This window comes from Berghia stephanieae, chromosome 13, assembly GCF_034508935.2.
Source record: "Berghia stephanieae isolate SIO BIC M18660-M18661 chromosome 13, UCSD_Bste_1.3, whole genome shotgun sequence".
NCBI lineage: Eukaryota > Metazoa > Mollusca > Gastropoda > Nudibranchia > Aeolidiidae > Berghia > Berghia stephanieae.
The window spans coordinates 35711447-35731446 of NC_088372.1; the positions used below are offsets into that span (position 1 = coordinate 35711447).

General features: G+C 36.0%; 1 protein-coding gene across 1 annotated transcript in view; it reads right to left on the reverse strand.

Annotated features, from left to right (window-relative positions):
- LOC144959000 (disco-interacting protein 2 homolog C-like) overlaps positions 1–20000 on the reverse strand; it is a 90083-nt gene that overhangs the window by 25597 nt on the left and 44486 nt on the right. The window contains exons 4-22 of the mRNA XM_078891315.1: positions 18750–18872; positions 17861–18175; positions 16994–17134; positions 16396–16451; positions 15824–15884; positions 14664–14737; positions 14193–14405; positions 13659–13784; positions 13118–13241; positions 12305–12408; positions 11620–11722; positions 10743–10807; positions 9935–10028; positions 8784–8903; positions 6810–6924; positions 5882–6021; positions 5268–5404; positions 4290–4370; positions 3368–3495 (exon numbers count right to left, since the gene is read on the reverse strand). Of these exons, the coding sequence (XP_078747441.1) occupies positions 3368–3495; positions 4290–4370; positions 5268–5404; positions 5882–6021; positions 6810–6924; positions 8784–8903; positions 9935–10028; positions 10743–10807; positions 11620–11722; positions 12305–12408; positions 13118–13241; positions 13659–13784; positions 14193–14405; positions 14664–14737; positions 15824–15884; positions 16396–16451; positions 16994–17134; positions 17861–18175; positions 18750–18872 (2320 nt within the window). The remainder of the gene's footprint in view (positions 1–3367; positions 3496–4289; positions 4371–5267; positions 5405–5881; positions 6022–6809; positions 6925–8783; positions 8904–9934; positions 10029–10742; positions 10808–11619; positions 11723–12304; positions 12409–13117; positions 13242–13658; positions 13785–14192; positions 14406–14663; positions 14738–15823; positions 15885–16395; positions 16452–16993; positions 17135–17860; positions 18176–18749; positions 18873–20000) is intronic.

The window sequence follows — 20000 nt, forward strand, 5'->3', positions numbered from 1 at the left end:
GGGGAATGGTACAAATTGGGAACAGAGGTCGATTCCAAGGGCACACTATGAGTGTTCTTAGTTTGAGATCACCTGAAAGTCTGATCCAGACACCAGCACAAGATCCCACTAAGAGGAATAGACTCAAATGTTTACAATTGTTGTTAAAAATAACAAAATAAAAATAACAGTACAGAACAGAGAGATGATTTACAAGCAAAAAAATATATCATCCCCCAACTACAACCATACATTCAATTGTTTCCCTCCCAGCCAAGGGCTCCGGCCAGGGTCAGGACAAAACTAAGTCTAGACCTGTAAATGAGCTCTATAAAAATTGACTGAAACTCTTCGACAAACTGAAGATTCAATTATTTTTTTAAAAAATAAGGGCATCATTGGAGAGGAGAGTGATAAATACAATATATCAAAATAGTGGGTGTTATTTCTTACTGGAAGTATGACTGCCATAATTTGATGAAGGAATGCTAAATAAGCATGTCATTCATATAGGTAAAGATGACTTCATCAAAGTCATATTCCTGCCTCTGGAATTTTTTTGACATAGAAAAATAATCACCATTATCATCTTTAACTTCTAGCCATGACCAATTGAATTTATTCCTCACGGGACTCACATCTTTATCGATGCTCGACAAGTCTGAATTGCGATCCACGAACAGCTCAGCCATTGTGAGAACATTAGAATAATGTAGCAATGAGCAAACTTGATTTTCAATCAGTAAATGACAGAGAAAAAAAAAAAACTTAAATAAATATGACTTCAGGCCAATACACTGAATTATTAAGTAGAAGTGAATTATCAAGAAGAAACTTCGGCAGGCGTAGCGGAAAAATTCAAAGAATCGAAATGAAGGTAAATCGCCACAAAACAGCAAGCTCGCTTGGGCTTGAGCAAAACAATGCCAGAAAACGTCCTGATTTGCACGGAATTAATTAGGCTACTTACCATTGTTCCTTATGATCAGGTACTCAATCAGTGAAGAAACGGTCAACCAGTTTGTTTACAACGTGAGGCAATCGAAATGTGCTTGTAGCAATCTATCCTACCTTTCGATTTGAAGATGTCTACATAACGGACTTGCGCATTCGCAATTTACTTTATCATAGTTTTGAGACTCGGAGGGTAAATGTGGTCAATTTTGGCTTAGATGAAACAGTGAAATTTATCGCTCGGTGCCTCAGTTAAAATTGGCTACAGTTGGGATCACGACGGATTGGAAAGTGAAAAAATAATTTAACGAAGGATGTGTGAAAATACCCAGGGAAGTGTTCAGACACGCATTTTATAAAAAGCGTCGCTTTGTCTTGGCAATATATACATCGTTAATATAAACGGTCCCCATGAGCTATGCGTAGCGCTGTGGAACACTCCTAATTATTTTACGGTCATTCGACTACGATTTGTGAATTCTTTCTTTTTTTATTTCTTTCTTTCTTTCTTTCCTTTTCTAAATATTTGAATTTGACAAATTGACTGATTTCAGTTAATTGACTGAGAATTTACAGGTCTATAAGTCATCTCATTCAAGACAAAGACAGAAAGCAATTCACATGGTTTACCAGCAGACCACACATGTAAACAATGTTGTAATCATTTCCTGGACTCCCCTCTGACCATGGACCTATTTAACACACCAATTCTAGAGTTTTCTCATTACAAGTTCCCACGAATACGGTAAAGGAGTGAAGAAGTTATGGCGGAAAACACAATTATGACGGGAAAAGCATTTTCTGCATGGGCAACACAAAATATCAACTTATCTCCATATCTTCTAAATACATTACAAAAATATAAATGAAGACAACATACCTGATGTTTAGACTATTACATTTATGACCATTAAAAACGTAGTTAAAGTGTGTTGACCCAGGAAATGAATGTTTAACTGTATGTAATGATATCAAGACTGGACAAAGCATTAAATAGCTTTGGAATCCAACATCTGATTTTAAAGATTTGAATTTTTTATTATCTGCACAACAAAGAAATATTTTGAAATAGTAGCTTATAAAACCTTTCAGAATAATCACAATAAAACGGAAAAAAAAGAACCAACATAGCAAGTGAAAGTAGTACAATCTGTTCCAATAGTTAATATTTTTGTAATTTAAGTGGTCATCTAGATATGGTGTTGGATTACATCACGAAAATGTAATACTTTGTGTCTTAACCCTCTAAAAGGGGAATCCCCATCCAGGTAGCCACTTTTACTGCATGTGGCTGCTGTTGTCAGTCACTTGCTGGGTTCCAGCAGTATAACTAAGTGATCCGATTTTATGAAGAAATAAACAGCAGTGAATTGGAAAACAGATACAGGGGGATAGAAGACACAAAGTACCTCCCTGTCCACATTTGTAAACCCAATTTCCCTGTAGATAAATAACGTTTTTTTTAATTCATCTATTAATTCATTTAACTTTTTTTAATGACTTTTTTGTTAAAACTAAAAATTGTTTGTTTTATTAGTTTATTAGAACAGATTCATATTCTTATTACTTTTAAATCATTTATTCCCTCATAACAATAATTCATTTATTTAGCCCTTCATCTCATTATTTCATCTATGGCAATTTCATTCATCTAATTAGAAGCTACAGAGATGACACGATAAATTTAAACTCCCTGAGTTGTTTTTAGGGGTTGGACAGCACTTGAGACACGTTTAGGTCATTTCAGCGCCAGTAAAAGGGAAACTGATGAAAAACCAATGAAAAGGGTAAGATAAAGGAGACAGGTTCGAATAGGGAATAGAAGATTCCACAAATAACTGATTTTGACATTACCTGAAAATCGCATAGATGCGCCAGCATATGATCCTGCAGGAAACACTCAAATGTTTATTTACAAAGTTAAATATATTTAAAACTAAAAACGATAAAGAGTGTGCGACTGGTATGTATGGAATGGAAATATGGTTCATACAGCCTAATGGAAATAACTGAATCACTGTGAAGCGCATAGCATATGGTAAATTTGTGGAAACGTGCTATAAAATGTTAATATCTATTCTTATATTTCTTTATTCACACAATCAATGAGGTGCTGGGTTTACTGCTGTGGTTATTTCCCTCCAATCCCCGGTAATCAGCCATCCCATCTTCCTGAATTTCACATCTCCCATCCACCCATGTGTCATACACGTATTGAGGCTTCTAATACATGTCATATTATGTCTGCCTTTATTTCTCCCCTTCCATTTTTCCTTTTCCTGTTAGCATCAGGTATCATCATTCTTTATAAATGTGATTGTGAAATCATATCTCACAATAATTAATTTGATAACATTTGATTTTTTAAACCAATCTAGCACAAGAAATAATTATGAGAAAAATGAAATGCTTTATTGTTCAAATGTGTACATACCTTCCTCTATAAATAAATTTCATAGGTTCTACAGCTAATACAGTTGCAATAATATCATCAGTATTATGACGTCTACCAGATATTTGCATCAGACCCTCCTTGCTGCCACACACAAACACAAGACCTCCCTGGAAATCAATGAGGTGAATGCATCAAACACTGTATGTATGTATGTATGTATGTATAATAAAGGTATCATTCACAAATTAAGTCAACAAAGATGACTATAAGCTTCAGAAGAAGAGAAGAGAAAAGAAAAGAACAGAATAGATTGTAAGGCAATTGTTTCAGAATCACACCCTTCTTCAGCCAACAACTGAGAAAACAGTAATAAATACACTAACAAAAATATAATGAGGGTGGAGAGATGAGTTAAAAAGTCTAAAAATAACCATCTCAAAACATCACACGAAGATGTGTTTTGTTGCTGGGTGAAGAGGGATTTGAGATTGATAGGTCACTTGTTTAGTTTGTTTTTTTCTTGTTTGTTTGGGGGGGGGGGGGGGGGGGTCTTTTAGGGGGGAGGAAGGGGTTTGTTGTTTTTACGTTGATACTGATACAGTCAGACGTAATTCACTAAAAGTTGGAACGCTTGAGAGAAAAATAATCTGTGGCCTGTACGGATCTTTTTCCTTTTTTCTTTTCTGTCAAACAATCAATCCAGTATGGATGGTAACATTCACAAAATAGTTTAAATCGAAGTAGGTCCAAACAATCAAAGTCTTGTTTTGTTGTTTTGTTTGTTGTTTGTTTTTTGGGTTTGTTTTTTTTTTTTTTTTTTTTGGGGGGGGGGGGGGGGGGGGGTGGTTGTTGTTTTTTCACGAACACTTCTTTTTACTTTACCATTTAGATCTGGAATAAACTGGAATATCATTAACCAATAAATACAAATAATGAATAGTGACTTCCCAAAGATACTCACTGGTCCTAAGAATCCAATGAGACCAGTGCGTACATAAGTAAAGTCTGCTTGGATGGACCCGTCTTCTCTCATGGGTTGGACCTTAGAAAGTGGGGAGGAGATGAGGAGATATCAGTTTAATGCATTTGATCAGAGGGAAGAGGTCAGCATTCATGGGACAGTGACATAACATTTTTTAAAACATCAACACTTTTCTTATGTGTAATAATAATTCATCTTCCTTGTATTTGGTGGTGTTGTCAAGATATGAAACTTGGGAACAAATTTCCAGAAAGATACAGTTTTTCACTGACAACTCTGAGTCCTATTACTAATACTGCACTCTTGTTGAAACTGTCAAGACATATAAATGGAAAGGAAATTCAGTCTCACTCATGTCAAGGCAACTGATTTTTTGGGATAGTTTTTGTATACACTTTTTCAAATCTTTAATTTCACCATCAGATCCAAATTTCCCTATAATAAATCCAGTTGAACAAACACATTGGCCCCATGATCAAACATAATTTAGCAATTTTGGTAAACGACGACTTTTTATTAATTCAAAACAAACAAAAATTATACTAATACAAGAATTATATTCATGTTGTCAAAATCTATAATTAACCAAATATAACGATATCATGTCACAAGAAACTGATGTATGAGCAGACTAGATTAGAGAGGAAAGATGTAAATCTATTTTAAGTTTAAGGACATTGAAGGCTTTTGACAATATCACACTAAAGACAGTCACTCTAAAATTTTAAAACAGATTAGAAGAAAGAGGAAAATCAATTGCTCTCAATTGCTCTTAATATTGCAAGATGCTTTATAAGTCTCACTTCTGGCATACGCTATAACTATCAAGCAAAGGAATTCGGTTGATTATCTTTAGGAATTACATCATAATGGGTCACAATAGCTCAGTTGGTAGAGCACTCACTTCACACACAAAGGGACCGAGATAAGAAGAGCCAGGAATTGAAATGGACTCACCAGGAAAGTGGTCTGAGTGATTCCCTGCAGACCCCAATAACTACATCCAGTGTAACCAGAACTAACACACAACTCTCCAACCTCATCTGCCTTACACACTTGAGGTGTTCCGTCCAACTTGACCACTGTCATTGTTGCTGGAATAGATGGAAAGTCAAGATTGACATTACTCTACTTTTATTTTGTTTATATTCTTTCTTCTTTTTTTTTCACTCACATTGCAAAGGCAAAAATTCAGATGGTTTAAGGGCAATGATTTGGTTTTGTGTTAGCTGTAGTTTTCATTTTGTTTCCAATTTAGTTTTGATGTTCTTGTCTTGTTTGTTTGTTTGATTGAGTGTTGCTTGCTTTGTTTTGTTTTATTTTGTTTTTGAGATTATTGTGTGTTGCTCTCTTTTGGATTTTTTTTTTCTTTCAACGAGACAAGTAATGTAGCAAGCTTTGAAAACTGTGCACAATATGTATCGTGTAAGAAAATTAAAAATTGTGAGATAACAAATTTTGTCAAAATCAATTTATTATTATTATTATTATTATTATTATTATTATTATTATTATTATTATTATTATCATCATTACTTTAAAACATACAGGATGAAGAAACTAGAATGTACCTCCAGGCATGACTTGACCACAGTCCTGTAATGTTAAAGACGTCAGACTGTTCTCACTGTCTACCCGCACCACCCCAAAACTCAGGCCTTGCATGGACAAAATACCTCGGCCTGTGGCACTACTACTGGTTCTGCCAGGTCTACAGGAATGACAATCAGAGTGAAAAAGGATATCAGAAGCATCATAATCATTTTCTTCATCATCATCATCATCATCATCAGCATCATCATCATCATGTGTCATCACCATAATCTTCACCATCATTGTCAGCATCATAATCCTTGTCATCATCATTATCATTACAATAATGATAATGGAGTGGAGTAACAACCCACTCTCATTCAATTAATAAATCACAGAATAAAATTAGAGCTTTAGAGTTTATATAGCGCAATATCCACTAAATGTGCTCAAAGCGCTTTACAAGGGATCCCTGACCAACAGCAACTTGTAACATATAGAATGAGACATGACGCCTGTTAGGCGATGTTACAATTTTTCCGACAGAGACAATGCTGTTGACAGTCAGGTACTCATTTTACACCTGAGTACGGTGAGAGAATGTGAGTAAAGAGTCTTTTCCAAGGACTCAACTATGCGCTGAGCAAGGCTCGAACCCAGGACCTTCCGATCCGAAAGCGAGTGTCATTCCACAAGACCACATAGCCGCACAAGGAATAAGGAAGGCAGCATTTCAATTTCATTCTGTTATCTTAAAATTATTTTTGCTTCAAATCTTAAACAGAGAGATTCAAATGCCTTTGATACTTTGCTACCCCCTGTGCTATCTCATAGTCACTGAATCACTCCTAAAATCTCTTCTTGATATTAAATATATAAAGAGGGGGCGGGGGGGGGGGGGGGTGCAGAGAGAGAGAGAGAGAGAGAGAGAGAGAGAGAGAGAGAGAGAGAGAGAGAACTACTCACCTTCGTATAGAGACAGTCAATGCCTCAGCTGAACTGGCACAGGGACAAATGGCCTCCTGTCGAAGGCCTTTACTTTGGAAAGCACTCAGGAATGAATCACAAGAAGTCAGGGACCCTGAAATTAACCAATCAAAAGACATTGGTTTAAGAAAAAGGAAATGGCTTGCAGCAGTCCAAATGAAAATATTTCATTTTTCATTCATTTTATTTGGGCAGTATTAAGGATAAGTAGGCAACCTTATAATTGTTCAAAACTCTTATGTTTACTTTTTTTTTTGTTTGTTTGTTGCTTTAGGTCTCTTCCAACACAATTGAGGTTATATGAGAGACCGCTGAAACAAAAAAACAAGCAATCTAACAAAAATAGTACAAATGTAAATCAAAATCATAACCTAAAGATATCATAAGCTAAATTATAAATAACCAAGAACGAACAGGCAGAAGATTTACAGAAAAAAAAATATCCCCTGTCAAAAATACAATCACAAACCAAAGAAGCAGGATAGGCTAGTAAATAGAAGAAGAAACGACATCACTATCGGATCGTACACCCATGCGAACATCATAGGTATATGATTCAAGGGTGATGCTCCCATCCAACCACCCGCTATGTTTACTTTCTCTATTCTTTTTAAAGCAATGAAACAATAAATAATAATAATAATGATGGATGGTATTTAAAATTAAGCCAATTTCCAAAGACTGCAGGCTCTCGGCATTAACTTTGAAAACAATATTTGGAAGTGAAAAGAAATGTTTTAAGTCTTTCTTTTAATCTTTAATAGTTTGTCATCTCTCTTGTATCCAGCAGTAAACTATTCCAGATGGTTGGTCCTTGGTGGTTTAAGGATCGACCCCCCATTGCCTTTAGGGAAGTTTGTTGGACAGATAGGAGTGTTAATTCATCCGTAGATCTGAGCCCTGAGTAGTTGATTTTGTATGAGACTATGAACTCTGCGAGATTTTGCTGGACAATGAGGTAAAATACATGGTGGGCGATGGTAGCAATTTTGTAGAACATCTGCTTTTCCCAAGGCAACCAATGAAGTATGCACAGTTTGTAGGACGCAGTACTTGTCCTTGTTTGGTTAAACATCAAGCAATCGGCTCGGTTTTGGTAACCTGAATTCTTGAGCTAAGAGCCTGGGTAGTGTGCTGCGTACTAAGGAGTTGCAGTAATCCAATCAGGACAGGATATGTGAATTGATGAGTAATTTCATGACGTTGATTGGCATGATATTTCTCAATCTCCTTATGTACATAATTCTAAGAGCATTGTTCACTTTGTCCATACACACAATTGTTAGAGAGAAAATGTAAACGAGAACAATCATCTAAAAACCGTGGAATGTTGGAGTGAACCCGATGCTCACAATTCATTACTCATAAAGAGAGTGAGTGCTGCTTCTTAAACTTTTGGAGAATAAAAATAATGGACTTTCCAAATTCTCATATAACCTTGACTTTACACTCCATTGTCTCCATCTGGTTCATTCTGACATAACACCAGATTGAGGTAGTACGTCACAAATGGGCACAGACCACCAACCCTAGTCTGGATTTCTAAAATTAGTAATTGACTCATATTTCTTTCAGTAATCAAAGTCAAACTTTGCACAATAAAGTAAGAATAAGCCAATACCAGAAGTGCTCAAGAGGACTAATCTTCCAGCCTTGGATATACCTGGTATTGGCAATGATTTTTCCATTCCCTTTCAATGGGTAAGGGTGAGTATGGGTGTCTTTTGAATACAATATTTTAGCACATTTCCGGTGATGGGTCACTGCCACTCATCATTTTTTTTTTTAATTCATTCAGACATTTTCTTCATTAATTTTTCCAATCATAATTTTGTAATATTAAGACTTAAATTACAATCCCATAATCAAAATCAGATTTTTCTAAAAGAAATTTGTAATACTAGAGAGGTCTGTACAAGTAACTGAATGTGACTTCTACCCTGCGACACTTACATGGGTTGGCACCATCGGCGATGAGTAGCATACGCAGTGAGCTGAAGTTGATGTCCTTGTGGTCTTTCTGGGCAAGCAGACCCCAATGCATGTCTCGAGATTTCACTACTGCTACAGTGGCTGGAAAAAACAGCAAAGAGAATTTTAAACATTTTAATTGAGAACTTGAGATAAGCAAGTGGCAAGCCAGTAAGAATGAATCAAACCCCCAGTGGGATAATTAAAGCTCTCGTCCCATTCAGCCCTTACATAATACAGGCTTCAAAGCAAAGTTACTAACGAAAGACTGAAAATGGAGAGGCTTCGTATGGGAACAAAACAGACAATGGACGTTTCGGATACAAACCCTTCATCAGCACAACAATACACAAATTAACGTGGAAAACAAATAAAATAAAAAGCAAAATAACTTGTATTGTCTGTACTCAAAGTTCCACATTTGATGATAACCTAAAATTTTGTCTTAAACTTGAACCCTTCAAAAATAAAATGCGGTCATTAAAAAATAAAAGCTATACGATCATTTAAAACTGCTAGTTCAAAATGTCTTGTTAATGAAAATTAGATTTCTACTCTAAATCTTTGCATATTTTCAAAGATGTGGCAAGTGCCCACATTAATTGCTTGTTCAATTTTAAGAAATTCATCAACAAATAATATGTCTACAAAACATTTTCATTCTTATGAAATTATCAACACTTTTTTTTTCTTTCTTTTGTTTTTTTTTTCTTTTTTTTTTTGTATTCAAAGGGACAGTAATATGAAAATACAGTCCATCCTTGTTAAACTTGTATCAGTGTAGTCCTGATAAAGCCAACAGCACAAGACAAGACAGATTGGTTGACTTTAAGCAAGGTTGATTTTATCCATTATCAATGAAATACCCTTAGACAAAGAACAGAGGTTGACTTTATACAATGTTACTTTATGCGGATTTCACTGTATTCTTAAGTTCTAACTAATTGGGACCATTTTAATTCAGTCACATTTGAGAAAATAAAAAATCATGCCAAAATAAAAGAATAAAATGACAGTGTCTCTTCCGTTTTACAGCAGATAAACTTTTGTGTGAATTGGACAAGAATTGTTGAAATCAACCACATCTAAATTGATCGTAGAGAGTAGAGATGAAATGTAACAATAATATATACCTTTATATTTGGTGACCATTTTCATCCAAGATGCCGGATCTACCTTCATCAAGGAATAGGGGATGAATATCACATGCATACCATTAAAAACACTCTGAAATCATAATAAATAAATAGGAGGGGGGGGGGGGGAGAGAACATAAATCAATACATCTTTTTAAAAAAAATAAAGTGAAAAAAACATATACATTCTCATTCCGAATTGAGGACACTAAGTTGACTGTTCATATTTTCCACACAAATAATTTCATCCCATTTTCACCCATTCTGTCAGTTTTTTTTATTTCTAATTGGATAACTCTTCACTTTATAATCACCATAAAATTATCATTCTTTTCAATTTTTCCTTAAACTAAACAGAATTCTCAAGCTTTGACAAAATCTAATTACAGATGTAAAACATAAAATTTAGCAAAGCAAAAACATATCAACAATAAAATCAATCAATCATTCAATCAAACAAACAATCGGTAAATAAAGAATGAATACTTTAACAAAATAAATGAACAAACAAACAAATTATAAATCAATTAATTCCACGCCCCCCCCCCCCCCCCCCCCCCAAAAAAAAAATCACCAAATTGTTATCAAGCTTTTGAGCTTGTCCTCATCATTAAGTTAACAATAAGTGAAACTGGGGGAAAAAAGATATTAAGAGAGAGAAAAAAGAAAAAAAAGAAGAAAAAAAAAGAAAAAAAATAAAAAAATTCAATAAATAACAAGGATTTAAAGCAGTATATAAAACTAGATCTGTAGCCTATTTATCACAACTTAGTCGCTTGTTCATCTCCCCAATGCCTGAACTTACACATAAGATGCCATGCCACATTCCTACATCTCGTTTAAAGTCGAGAACGCACACCATGACTTCACCTGTAGCAAGGAAATAAGCAAAGAGGTAACTGTTAAGAGAAATAAAAAGTTGATTTAACAGCATCATGGGACTAAAATGTGGAGGGGGGTGTCCGATAGGTTCAATGGTAGAGCACTCGCTTCAATGCAAAGGGACAGAGATCAATCCCAGGTGGGGGGAGACTTATATCTGAACCCCCTGTCCACCCAGGAGTAATTGGGTAGGTAGCTGGTTCTGTTAGATCTGGTGGAAAGTGCTTTGCGATAGACTAACACCCTATCCAAAGGGTAGCAAGCAATAGCTGTTGTCCGTTTCTCACTACAGAAACCAGGATAAACTCCATGAGGCTATTGGCTATGAAAGACTACTTTTTTTTATATTAAAATGGGGTTACTGATTACTCAGTGGTGGAGCACTTGCCTCACATGCAAGGGGATTGGTATCAACACGAGATGTAGTTGAGCTGTGTTTGGGTATCTGGGTCTGTTAGTGTTAGATCTAGCAGAAAGTACTTTGCGATAGATCAGCACTCTTTTCAAAGAGAGGCAAGCAATTTAAAATATTGTGTTGCTGTTGGCTGGGGCCCATTGTAAAGTGCTTTGAGCATGTGAGCACATTTAATGGATATTGTGCTAAACAGATGCTCTAGTTATGGGGGGGGGGGGGGGGGGGGGGGGGGGGTTTGTGAGATTAATCGATATCAAAACTCATTGATGGTATTACATCCAATCAAGCTATGAAATCTCTGATTCAAACAAAAAAAAAAAACTCAATTCATTTAATTGTGATATAAATAGTTCTGGGCTGAGGGAGAAAGCTTGTTGATACTCACCTTCGGTGTAGTTAGCAGCGACTGTCAGAGTCCGACAATGACACAGCATGGTGCTACGGGTAATTGTTACTCCTACTGTACTACCATCTTTATTTAATGCATACTGGATGGAAAGAGAGAGAGAGAGAGAAACAAAATATATTTACATTAACCCTTTCACTTTCTCATAAGCTAAACGATCATTTTCATGAAATGGTAAACCAACTTTTAACCCCACAAAAAAAGGATACTTTGGGGTTTAATCAAATAATTTTTTTTTTTAAAATAGTCAAATGGAATGGAAGCATCAATAAAATTAGCGAAGAAAGACCATAACGAATGAGAGATAAGAGAATGGCATCCACACTACTTCAAACAAATAATAGTTTCATAAGACAATGAAGTTGAAGACATGAGAGTGTGCTCCATTCTGCATGGTGAAAGTGAAAATTTTGGGAGTAAATACTCTAACACCCTTTCAAACAAAACATATTGAGGCTTTTATCTTACAGCAGTAAAACCATTTTTTTCTATATCAAAAAGATTTTATTCATTTCATGTCAATTGTTTTTTGTTTTTTCTCTGCTAATCCATCACTGTGCCAACAAAGTTCAAAGTTCAAAATTTTAATTTAAGATCAGCAAAAAAAAATTATTCTATATGCTGATTCTATGTTATTATTTATTCTATGTAGATAAAACCCTACCTCTATATAGGCTGGAAGGTCCTCAGAGGCTCGAGGAGGAGGTTGCCAGTCCCTGGATGGTTTGTGTAGATTTTCTGTGATGAACCAGTTGAGTCTAGGCCAGCCTAAAAACAATTAGAGTATAGAATTTAATATATTATATCAAATACTATCACAAAAGTAACTTGATTGCAATTGACAATAGTTGTAGTTGTTTTTTTGTTATGGGGGGGGGGGGGGGGGGGGGGGGGGGCATGGAGATGAACAATTCTGACATTTTTGAATGTTTGATATCTTTGCAACAACATCACACATACATTATTGATTAGCTAGATTGGTGAACAATTGTGTAAGGGTCTCACAACAGATGTTGGATATTGCATGGAATCTTTTCAATATGAGCAAAAAAAAAAAAAAAGAAAAAAAAAGTTGCTGTAAGTGAGGGGTTTGATGTACTGAAATATCTACAATTTTGACCCTAATTAAGATATTTTATGTGTGGCTCTGTGGTCTACCCGTATGACACTAGTCTTCAGATCGGAAGGTCCCAGGTTCCACATCCGTTCTGGGTGGCACATAGTCGAGTCCTTGGAAAAGGCTCTTTACTCCCATTCTCTCACCACACTCAGGTGTAAAATGAGTGCCTGGCTGTTAACTGCTATGTCTCTGTCCAAAAACATTGTAACATCGCCAAACAGGTGTCATGTTTCGTCCTACATGATAAGTGTTGCATCTGTTATATTAGTAGGTCTGAAATTTAGACCATCTGGATCACTCTAACACAGGACTGACTGGATTGAAGCTGTGAGTCACATATCAATTGTCATAGATTACCTTTAAACGTGACCACCTCTCCACTAGATGTTTTTGGCAAGCCTTTGTAGCAATTCTCTGAAGTGAGAGCCCAGCAAACGCTAAGGCTGCCCAGTAAAAACCCTACGCCTGCACCACCGGCATCCTGAGAGACAAAACAGAAAGGATGAAATGATTACAATCATTGGTTTTTCTCTAGCTATTATCATACCACAATCAGTTCATCATCATCGTCGCCGTCGTCGTCATCCCCGCTGCTGTCATCATCATCCTCTTTTTCATCAAAACCAGTAACCATTGTCACCATCATCTAAAACATCTCAGCCATCATCCCTAACAAAACCATTGCCATCACTATTACAACAATCATAACCACCACTACTACAACAATAATAAGCACCACCACTACAACAGCCATCACCACAACCACCACCATATGCACAAGTAAAACCAATACTCCAAATGCCACAATCACCATTATAACCAAAACTGCTTTAACTATAGCTTCAACCACCACTTTTTATTTCAGATCTCAATGATATCACTGTCATTCCAAACTTACATTGGATCCCCCAACTCTTTTAGACAGAGGTACCTCGACAGGCACAGGAACCACACCGGCAATGATACAGCCATAGAAAGCACAGGTAAAGGAAATAGGGTCGTTGTTTGGGTACACTAATGCCACCTGGAAATTGAAATTGAAAACAATGTCAATAAAACAAATCATGTAAAAAAGATTACTGCCGTAGCTTTAAAAACTAATGAACAAAAATGAATATACCAGCTTTGAAAAAGAGCTTTATGGAAAACACTAAACATTTTGGGCCAATAACAAAAACAATTCAAACCTTAATACATCACCTAGAATTCAGAAAGACAGAAGATGCATGTCTAGACTAGTAATAGTAATAGGATCTTCAATAATGTTATTTCTCTCTTGAGATGAAAGACCTTCAGATGTCTTCCTATTGGAGACAAAAGCTGCTGTGAATTGATGTGTGAAAAAAATGGAAAAAGCCAGAAAAAAAAAAAACCCTGACACCTGAACATTTATTTGCAATATAAACCAATGTGTAACAATAGCATGACCTACCCGTTCTCCTTGTCGAATGGGCTCCCCCTTCTGGCCGACTTTGACCAGCAAGCTGTAGGCAATCTTCTGGGCCCTGCTAAGCAGCTTCCCGTAGGTTAGGTTATGGGACGGTTTGCCATTGGCGTCTAGGACTGTGATCGCGTTTGCCTTATAGGTGGATGAGCCGTAGCGTTGGAGAGCCGCTTCTATATTACGAGGAAGCCCCGACGGTACCTGAAATGTGTTACAAAACAAGAAGAATACAATATTGTCCTTGTGCATATCTGCCAACTTAAAAATTTCTAAATCAGTAACCAACACAAAATTCATCAGTAATAGATGGTAAAAAAATTGATACATTAACCTTTTATAGATAAAATAAAACCTTGTAATTGATGGCCAACATTACAAGTTTCATCTATTTATTTATTCATTTATTCAATACACTTAAGGTAATCAGTTATTTGGTCCATCCAGAACTCTGACCCTTACCCCTAATGGTTCTCCAGGTTGTGGTATGAGTTCTTTCCCCTCTGGTTTTGGTGCGTTGGGATCTGAGGTTGGTGCTGGTTGATAGAAAGAACAAAGTGATAAATTAGGCAGCAGGCACAGGTGTCAGATAAAGATCTGGAAATTTGTGTATGAAACAATGCCAGACAAGGCAGAAAACAATATAGATAGTATGCGCTTGGCTAAGAAGTTCATAACATTGCCATCCGGAAGTATAACGGACCAACACACAAAACTATGTGTAATCATGAACTTTTATAGTCTGGTTAATACCACAAAAACAAAGACCAGATTGACGTCAACTTCATTCTATCTATACTAGGAAAAATCATCCCAAATTATCAGTCTGCCTCAACTGTCTCAGACAAATCTTCACTCAAAATAAGAAATCCCTCAGAGCCATTAGGCCCATGGAGCCAGGGTTTATCCCAGTTTCTATAGCGGGAAATGGACAAAAGCAAATTATGCCTGCTATTCTTTGGATAGGATGCTAGTCCATCGCAAAGTACTTTCCACCAAATCTAACAGACTCAGCTACCCATTCACTGCTGGGTGAACAGGAGGGTCAGAAAAAATCTCGACTGCACCCAAGATCGATCTCGGTTCCTTTTTTTCACTCAAAAAGCTGATTTTTTAAATTTTTAAAAATTTAGGATGACTTTTTCCTGCATTTTTTTTGGTTTCTTTTTGCGTAGTCTAGCACTGTTCCCCACACCTCTTTTCATAGTATTACTCACAGTATTAACAATTATTTTTATTCCACTGGTCTATTTCTTTACACATCAAATTTTATCCAATATTTCAAATTCCACACGTTTCTGCACAAATACTTTTGATGGCTAGCCAACCCTTCTATTTTGTATACATTGAGACTTCGTTTTTGCTGAAAAGACATTCCTAATACTCTTCTCTGCCATCTATCCATATCATAAAAGAAGCATTGACGTTTTTACTGTTTTTGTTATTGGCTGAAGAAGAGTTTTGATCCCGATACATTCTGTGTTTGATATTTTTGTTCTTCTTTTTTTTCGGCAGTTATATGGTCATTTTTGTACAAATTATATTAAGTATGTTCATATTCTCTACAATAATTGCAAGCAGCACAAAAAATGTTTGGAAAATGGAAAATCAGAATTACTTACTTTCTAATGTAGCTTCATCTTCATCTACAAAATAGTCTTTTAATGGTTTTCTCTTTGGTCTCTGTGGAATAAACAGGACGGTCATTGAAAATACCATCTTTTCATTACAACTTGATACTTTCAGTGCTATGTTTTATTTTTTTTCCTCTTGGATATGCATATAATCAACAGTAAGACCAAAACAGTCAGAAAAACAACATTGTTATGTTTATTCACCTTTTTAAAGAAAACCTGAGCACTTATATAGTACATTATCCACTAAACTAATGCTCATAGTGCTTACAAGGGGTCCCTAGCCAACAACGATATGATTTAACATAGCACTTATCACAGTTTAACACCATGCTCTTGAAATATTTATTTCTCATAGTTTGACAAATATTACACAACATACCGCCTTTTAAAGAATTTGCACTATATTTTTGGATCAATAGATTGCAGTTTTACATCAAGGCAACCTTCAAATTTTACACTCATCTCCGTAAGAACAAGAAGAAAAAATTGTTTTAAAAAATCACCCTTGGCACACCATGCCAATTTTCATATCATGTGATGTAGTGTGAGCAACATACCTTAAGAGTATTTAATAACTGCTGAATTTTGGCTGAAACTTTCCCATGTGCTGGAGCTTTGGTAAAAAGAAGAAAAGGGTAAATAAATAAATATGATGAAACTTTGAAAAACGAAATTAATTTTAATGTATTTAAACTCAAATTGATAATTTTTAAAGGGAGTTATAATGTCTACTGTGTTTTTACCCCTGAGAACTACGATTTTTTCCTATTCCAAGTGGACAGGTCTGTTTGTATCAAACTTAAAAGCAAAATGTTCACTTTTATTTAATAAATTATCACTTCAAATTACTTAAAAATTAATAAGGCCAAATGGTCATATCTCTATTTCTAAGCAATTTTAATATATTTTTTAATAATCACTTTTGCTCCAAAATTTGAGTTTTAAATCTGACTCTGGAATTATTTTTTGGGCTTTTTTTTTTTTTTTTCAATGTAAAGTGTCGCAGAGCAAGATTACCGTGGATGTTTAGGCGCTATATAAATTCATTACTTATTTATTTATTTATATGTACTAATTAAATCTGATTAAACGACAAATGTTTACTTATATTTCTTTATTATATATATAAGTTACTTGGAAAAAGGTGACTCCTACCATCCTCCTCATTGAAGCCTGTCATATTGCCCGATGCGTTGACCCGTACTGATGACTGGTTGTAACGGCCCACCCTGTCAGCCTGTCTGGTAGACTTGGCATTATTGGTTACATCTGGGGGCTGTTGGGGACCATGGTGGGCTGCAATCATCACAATATATATTGACATTAAATAACATTGGCTGCAATCATCACAATATTGACATTCAATAACATAGATATGCTGTTATCATTATCAATGCAATAAAGTACAGTTGTAGCTCTATGAAACCCCATTTACAGAAAGATATAAAACAAGCCAACTTAAAGCTTCCATTAGCTCCATTGACAGAGCACTCACTTCACATGCAAAGGAAACAGTATCAAGCCTTAGTGGGTGCAGACTTTTTACCCCACCCACCCCAACCCAACTGCCTACTCAGCAATGCTTGTATAACTGGACTGTTAGATTTGGTGGAAAGTACTTTGAGATGAACTAGTGATATGCAGTTATCATTTCAATGCATTAAATAAAGTACAGTTTTAGCTCTATGAAACCCCATTTACAGAAAGAAATAAAACAAGCCAAACTAAAGTTGTGGAGCTTCCATTAGCTCCATTGACAGAGCACTCACTCAACATGCAAAGGAAACAGTATCAAGCCTTAGTGAGTGCAGATTTTTTTTTCCCCGCCCACCCCAACTCAACTGCCTACTCAGCAATATTTGTGTAACTGGACTGTTAGATTTGGTGGAAAGTACTTTGAGATGAACAAGTGTCCTATCCAAAGGGTAGAAAGCAATTGCTATTGTCTGTAACAACAATCAGGATAAAATCCAGCTTCCTGGTTTATGGCTCTGAAGTACAAATTATTTTTTTAACACTTACAATGTCTGGTTGCACTCTGCATGACATCTGCTAATGCGTGCCTTGCTGTGTTACCAGGGATGGCATAGTTGGAAAACTGAGCACTCCGAGGTCTCTCTCCATGCTGACTGCTGCTGCCACCACTACCACTGCCTCCACCACCACCACCACCACCACTTCCAGCACCACCACTACCACCACCCCCATGGAATGGAGATGCTCCGTGGTCTGAGTAAGAGCTGGAGCTAGCACCGGAATCTCTTGCATGACCTCCCCGTTGGAAGTTACGGAGCTGGTCTTCTCCTAGGACACTGTCATCATCGTCTGAAGAGGAGTCTGGAAAAAATTACAAAGTGAATTAGAGCAGTAATAAATAATAATGAATAAAAATATTTGTATACTACACATCCATGGATATATGCCATGCACTTTGCAATGCTTTATTGTTTCCCCCAATACCATTTAGTCCTTTCAATGCCCTTGACTATTTATTACAAGTCAACGAAAAGTCCTGGCAAACATTCCTAATTCCATAGCTACCTTTAGTACATTCCAAACAGACAAATAGGTCGGTCCCAGAGTTAGTGAGTATTTACACCTCACAACACCAAAATTGTGAATGATGTGGTGGGGCTGATTGCTTCAGTGATATCGGTCGATCAAAGATGAGATTATCAAAATATCAGGATTTTAACATTGAGATCAAGATTTTAAAAATTTCTTTTCCAAAGTCAAAAGAAAAAAGAAAATAATAGTGAATGATGGAACTTTGACATTGAATATATCATCATCATCATTCATTTCACCTCTACACTCATACAACCAGACTGAGGTAGTGCGTGGATCATCATTTATCATCCGTATTGGAAACTTTTCTCAAATTCCTTGACAAAGACAACAAAATATTTACCTTGTCTCTCCCGTCTCTGTTGTCCCTGATAGTTAACAGATGTCCTCTTGGAAGGCAAAGGGACAACTGGAACCTTTCTGTTTTGTAAAGCCAGGGCTTGCATTACAGCCTCTGTACGGATTTCTGATGAAAAGTAAATCATAAAATAAAATAAATTAAACTCAATTCATTTATCCTATTCATCCAAATGGGATATTTTTCTTGTGGGTCCAAAATAGCCCCCAAGTGGAACCCCCAAGGGACACGAAAGGTGGGGCATCCAAAACAATCATGGAGATGCTCACTGTCAGAAGAAATGAAAATGGCAGGCCTCACCTGGGAGGCTACCAAGAAGATGGCTAAGGACAAAAGTAGATGCTGGATGCTCGTGGAGGCCCTGTGTTCTACAAGGAGTGAAGAGGATTAAGTCAAGTAAGTCAGTCAAGTCACGTCACAGTGTATCACCAGATATCCACTTTACAAGGGAGTAATTAAGTGAGTGAATGAATGAAAAAATGAAAATAAAATATAATTCCTATTACGAAAATAGTGTGATGGAAAAAGTGCATACAAGGCCCAAACTGAGCCATTCACTTACGTTCACATCATACTGAAATCATAATTTTTTTAAAAGAGAAAAAGAAGAAAAAAAAAAAAAAAAAAGGGGGGGGGGGGGGGGATGTTCAAGTCCATTCCACAATAAAAAGACATATATTCCTGCTCCATGGCCCCAACAACTCAAAAGCATTTCAAGGGGGTCAGACTCTATGCAAGTGTCTGTGTACTTAAAATTCACCAACAAAGATGAACCATAATCCAATTATTTTGCAGGAATAATACTGTGATCAAACCACACAAAATAAGTATTATTACAGAAGCCGCACAATTGTTTTTGTTTTTTGTTGTTTTTTTTTTCTCATTATAACCTCTGCCCCCACCCCCACCAACCTTTTTCCCTTACCCCATACTTAACTCTCTCTCTCTCTTTATAAGCTTTACAAAACAGCATTAAGTTCTTGTAAATATAACAAATATTTTTCTTCAAATGTTAGAAAACAAAAATGAATATAACATCTTCAAAAAAGAACAAAATACCAAACATGGAACGTTTCGTGCTCAAAACTCTTCTTCAGCTTATATTCATTTTTTTTACAACTTTTTACAGTCCAATGCTTTTAGCAACCTAGTATCACTTCTTCAAATGTTGTGATTTATAAAACAGGTCTTTGTAAAAAAAAAAAAAATTTTAAAGTGTTAATATCGTAATGAATG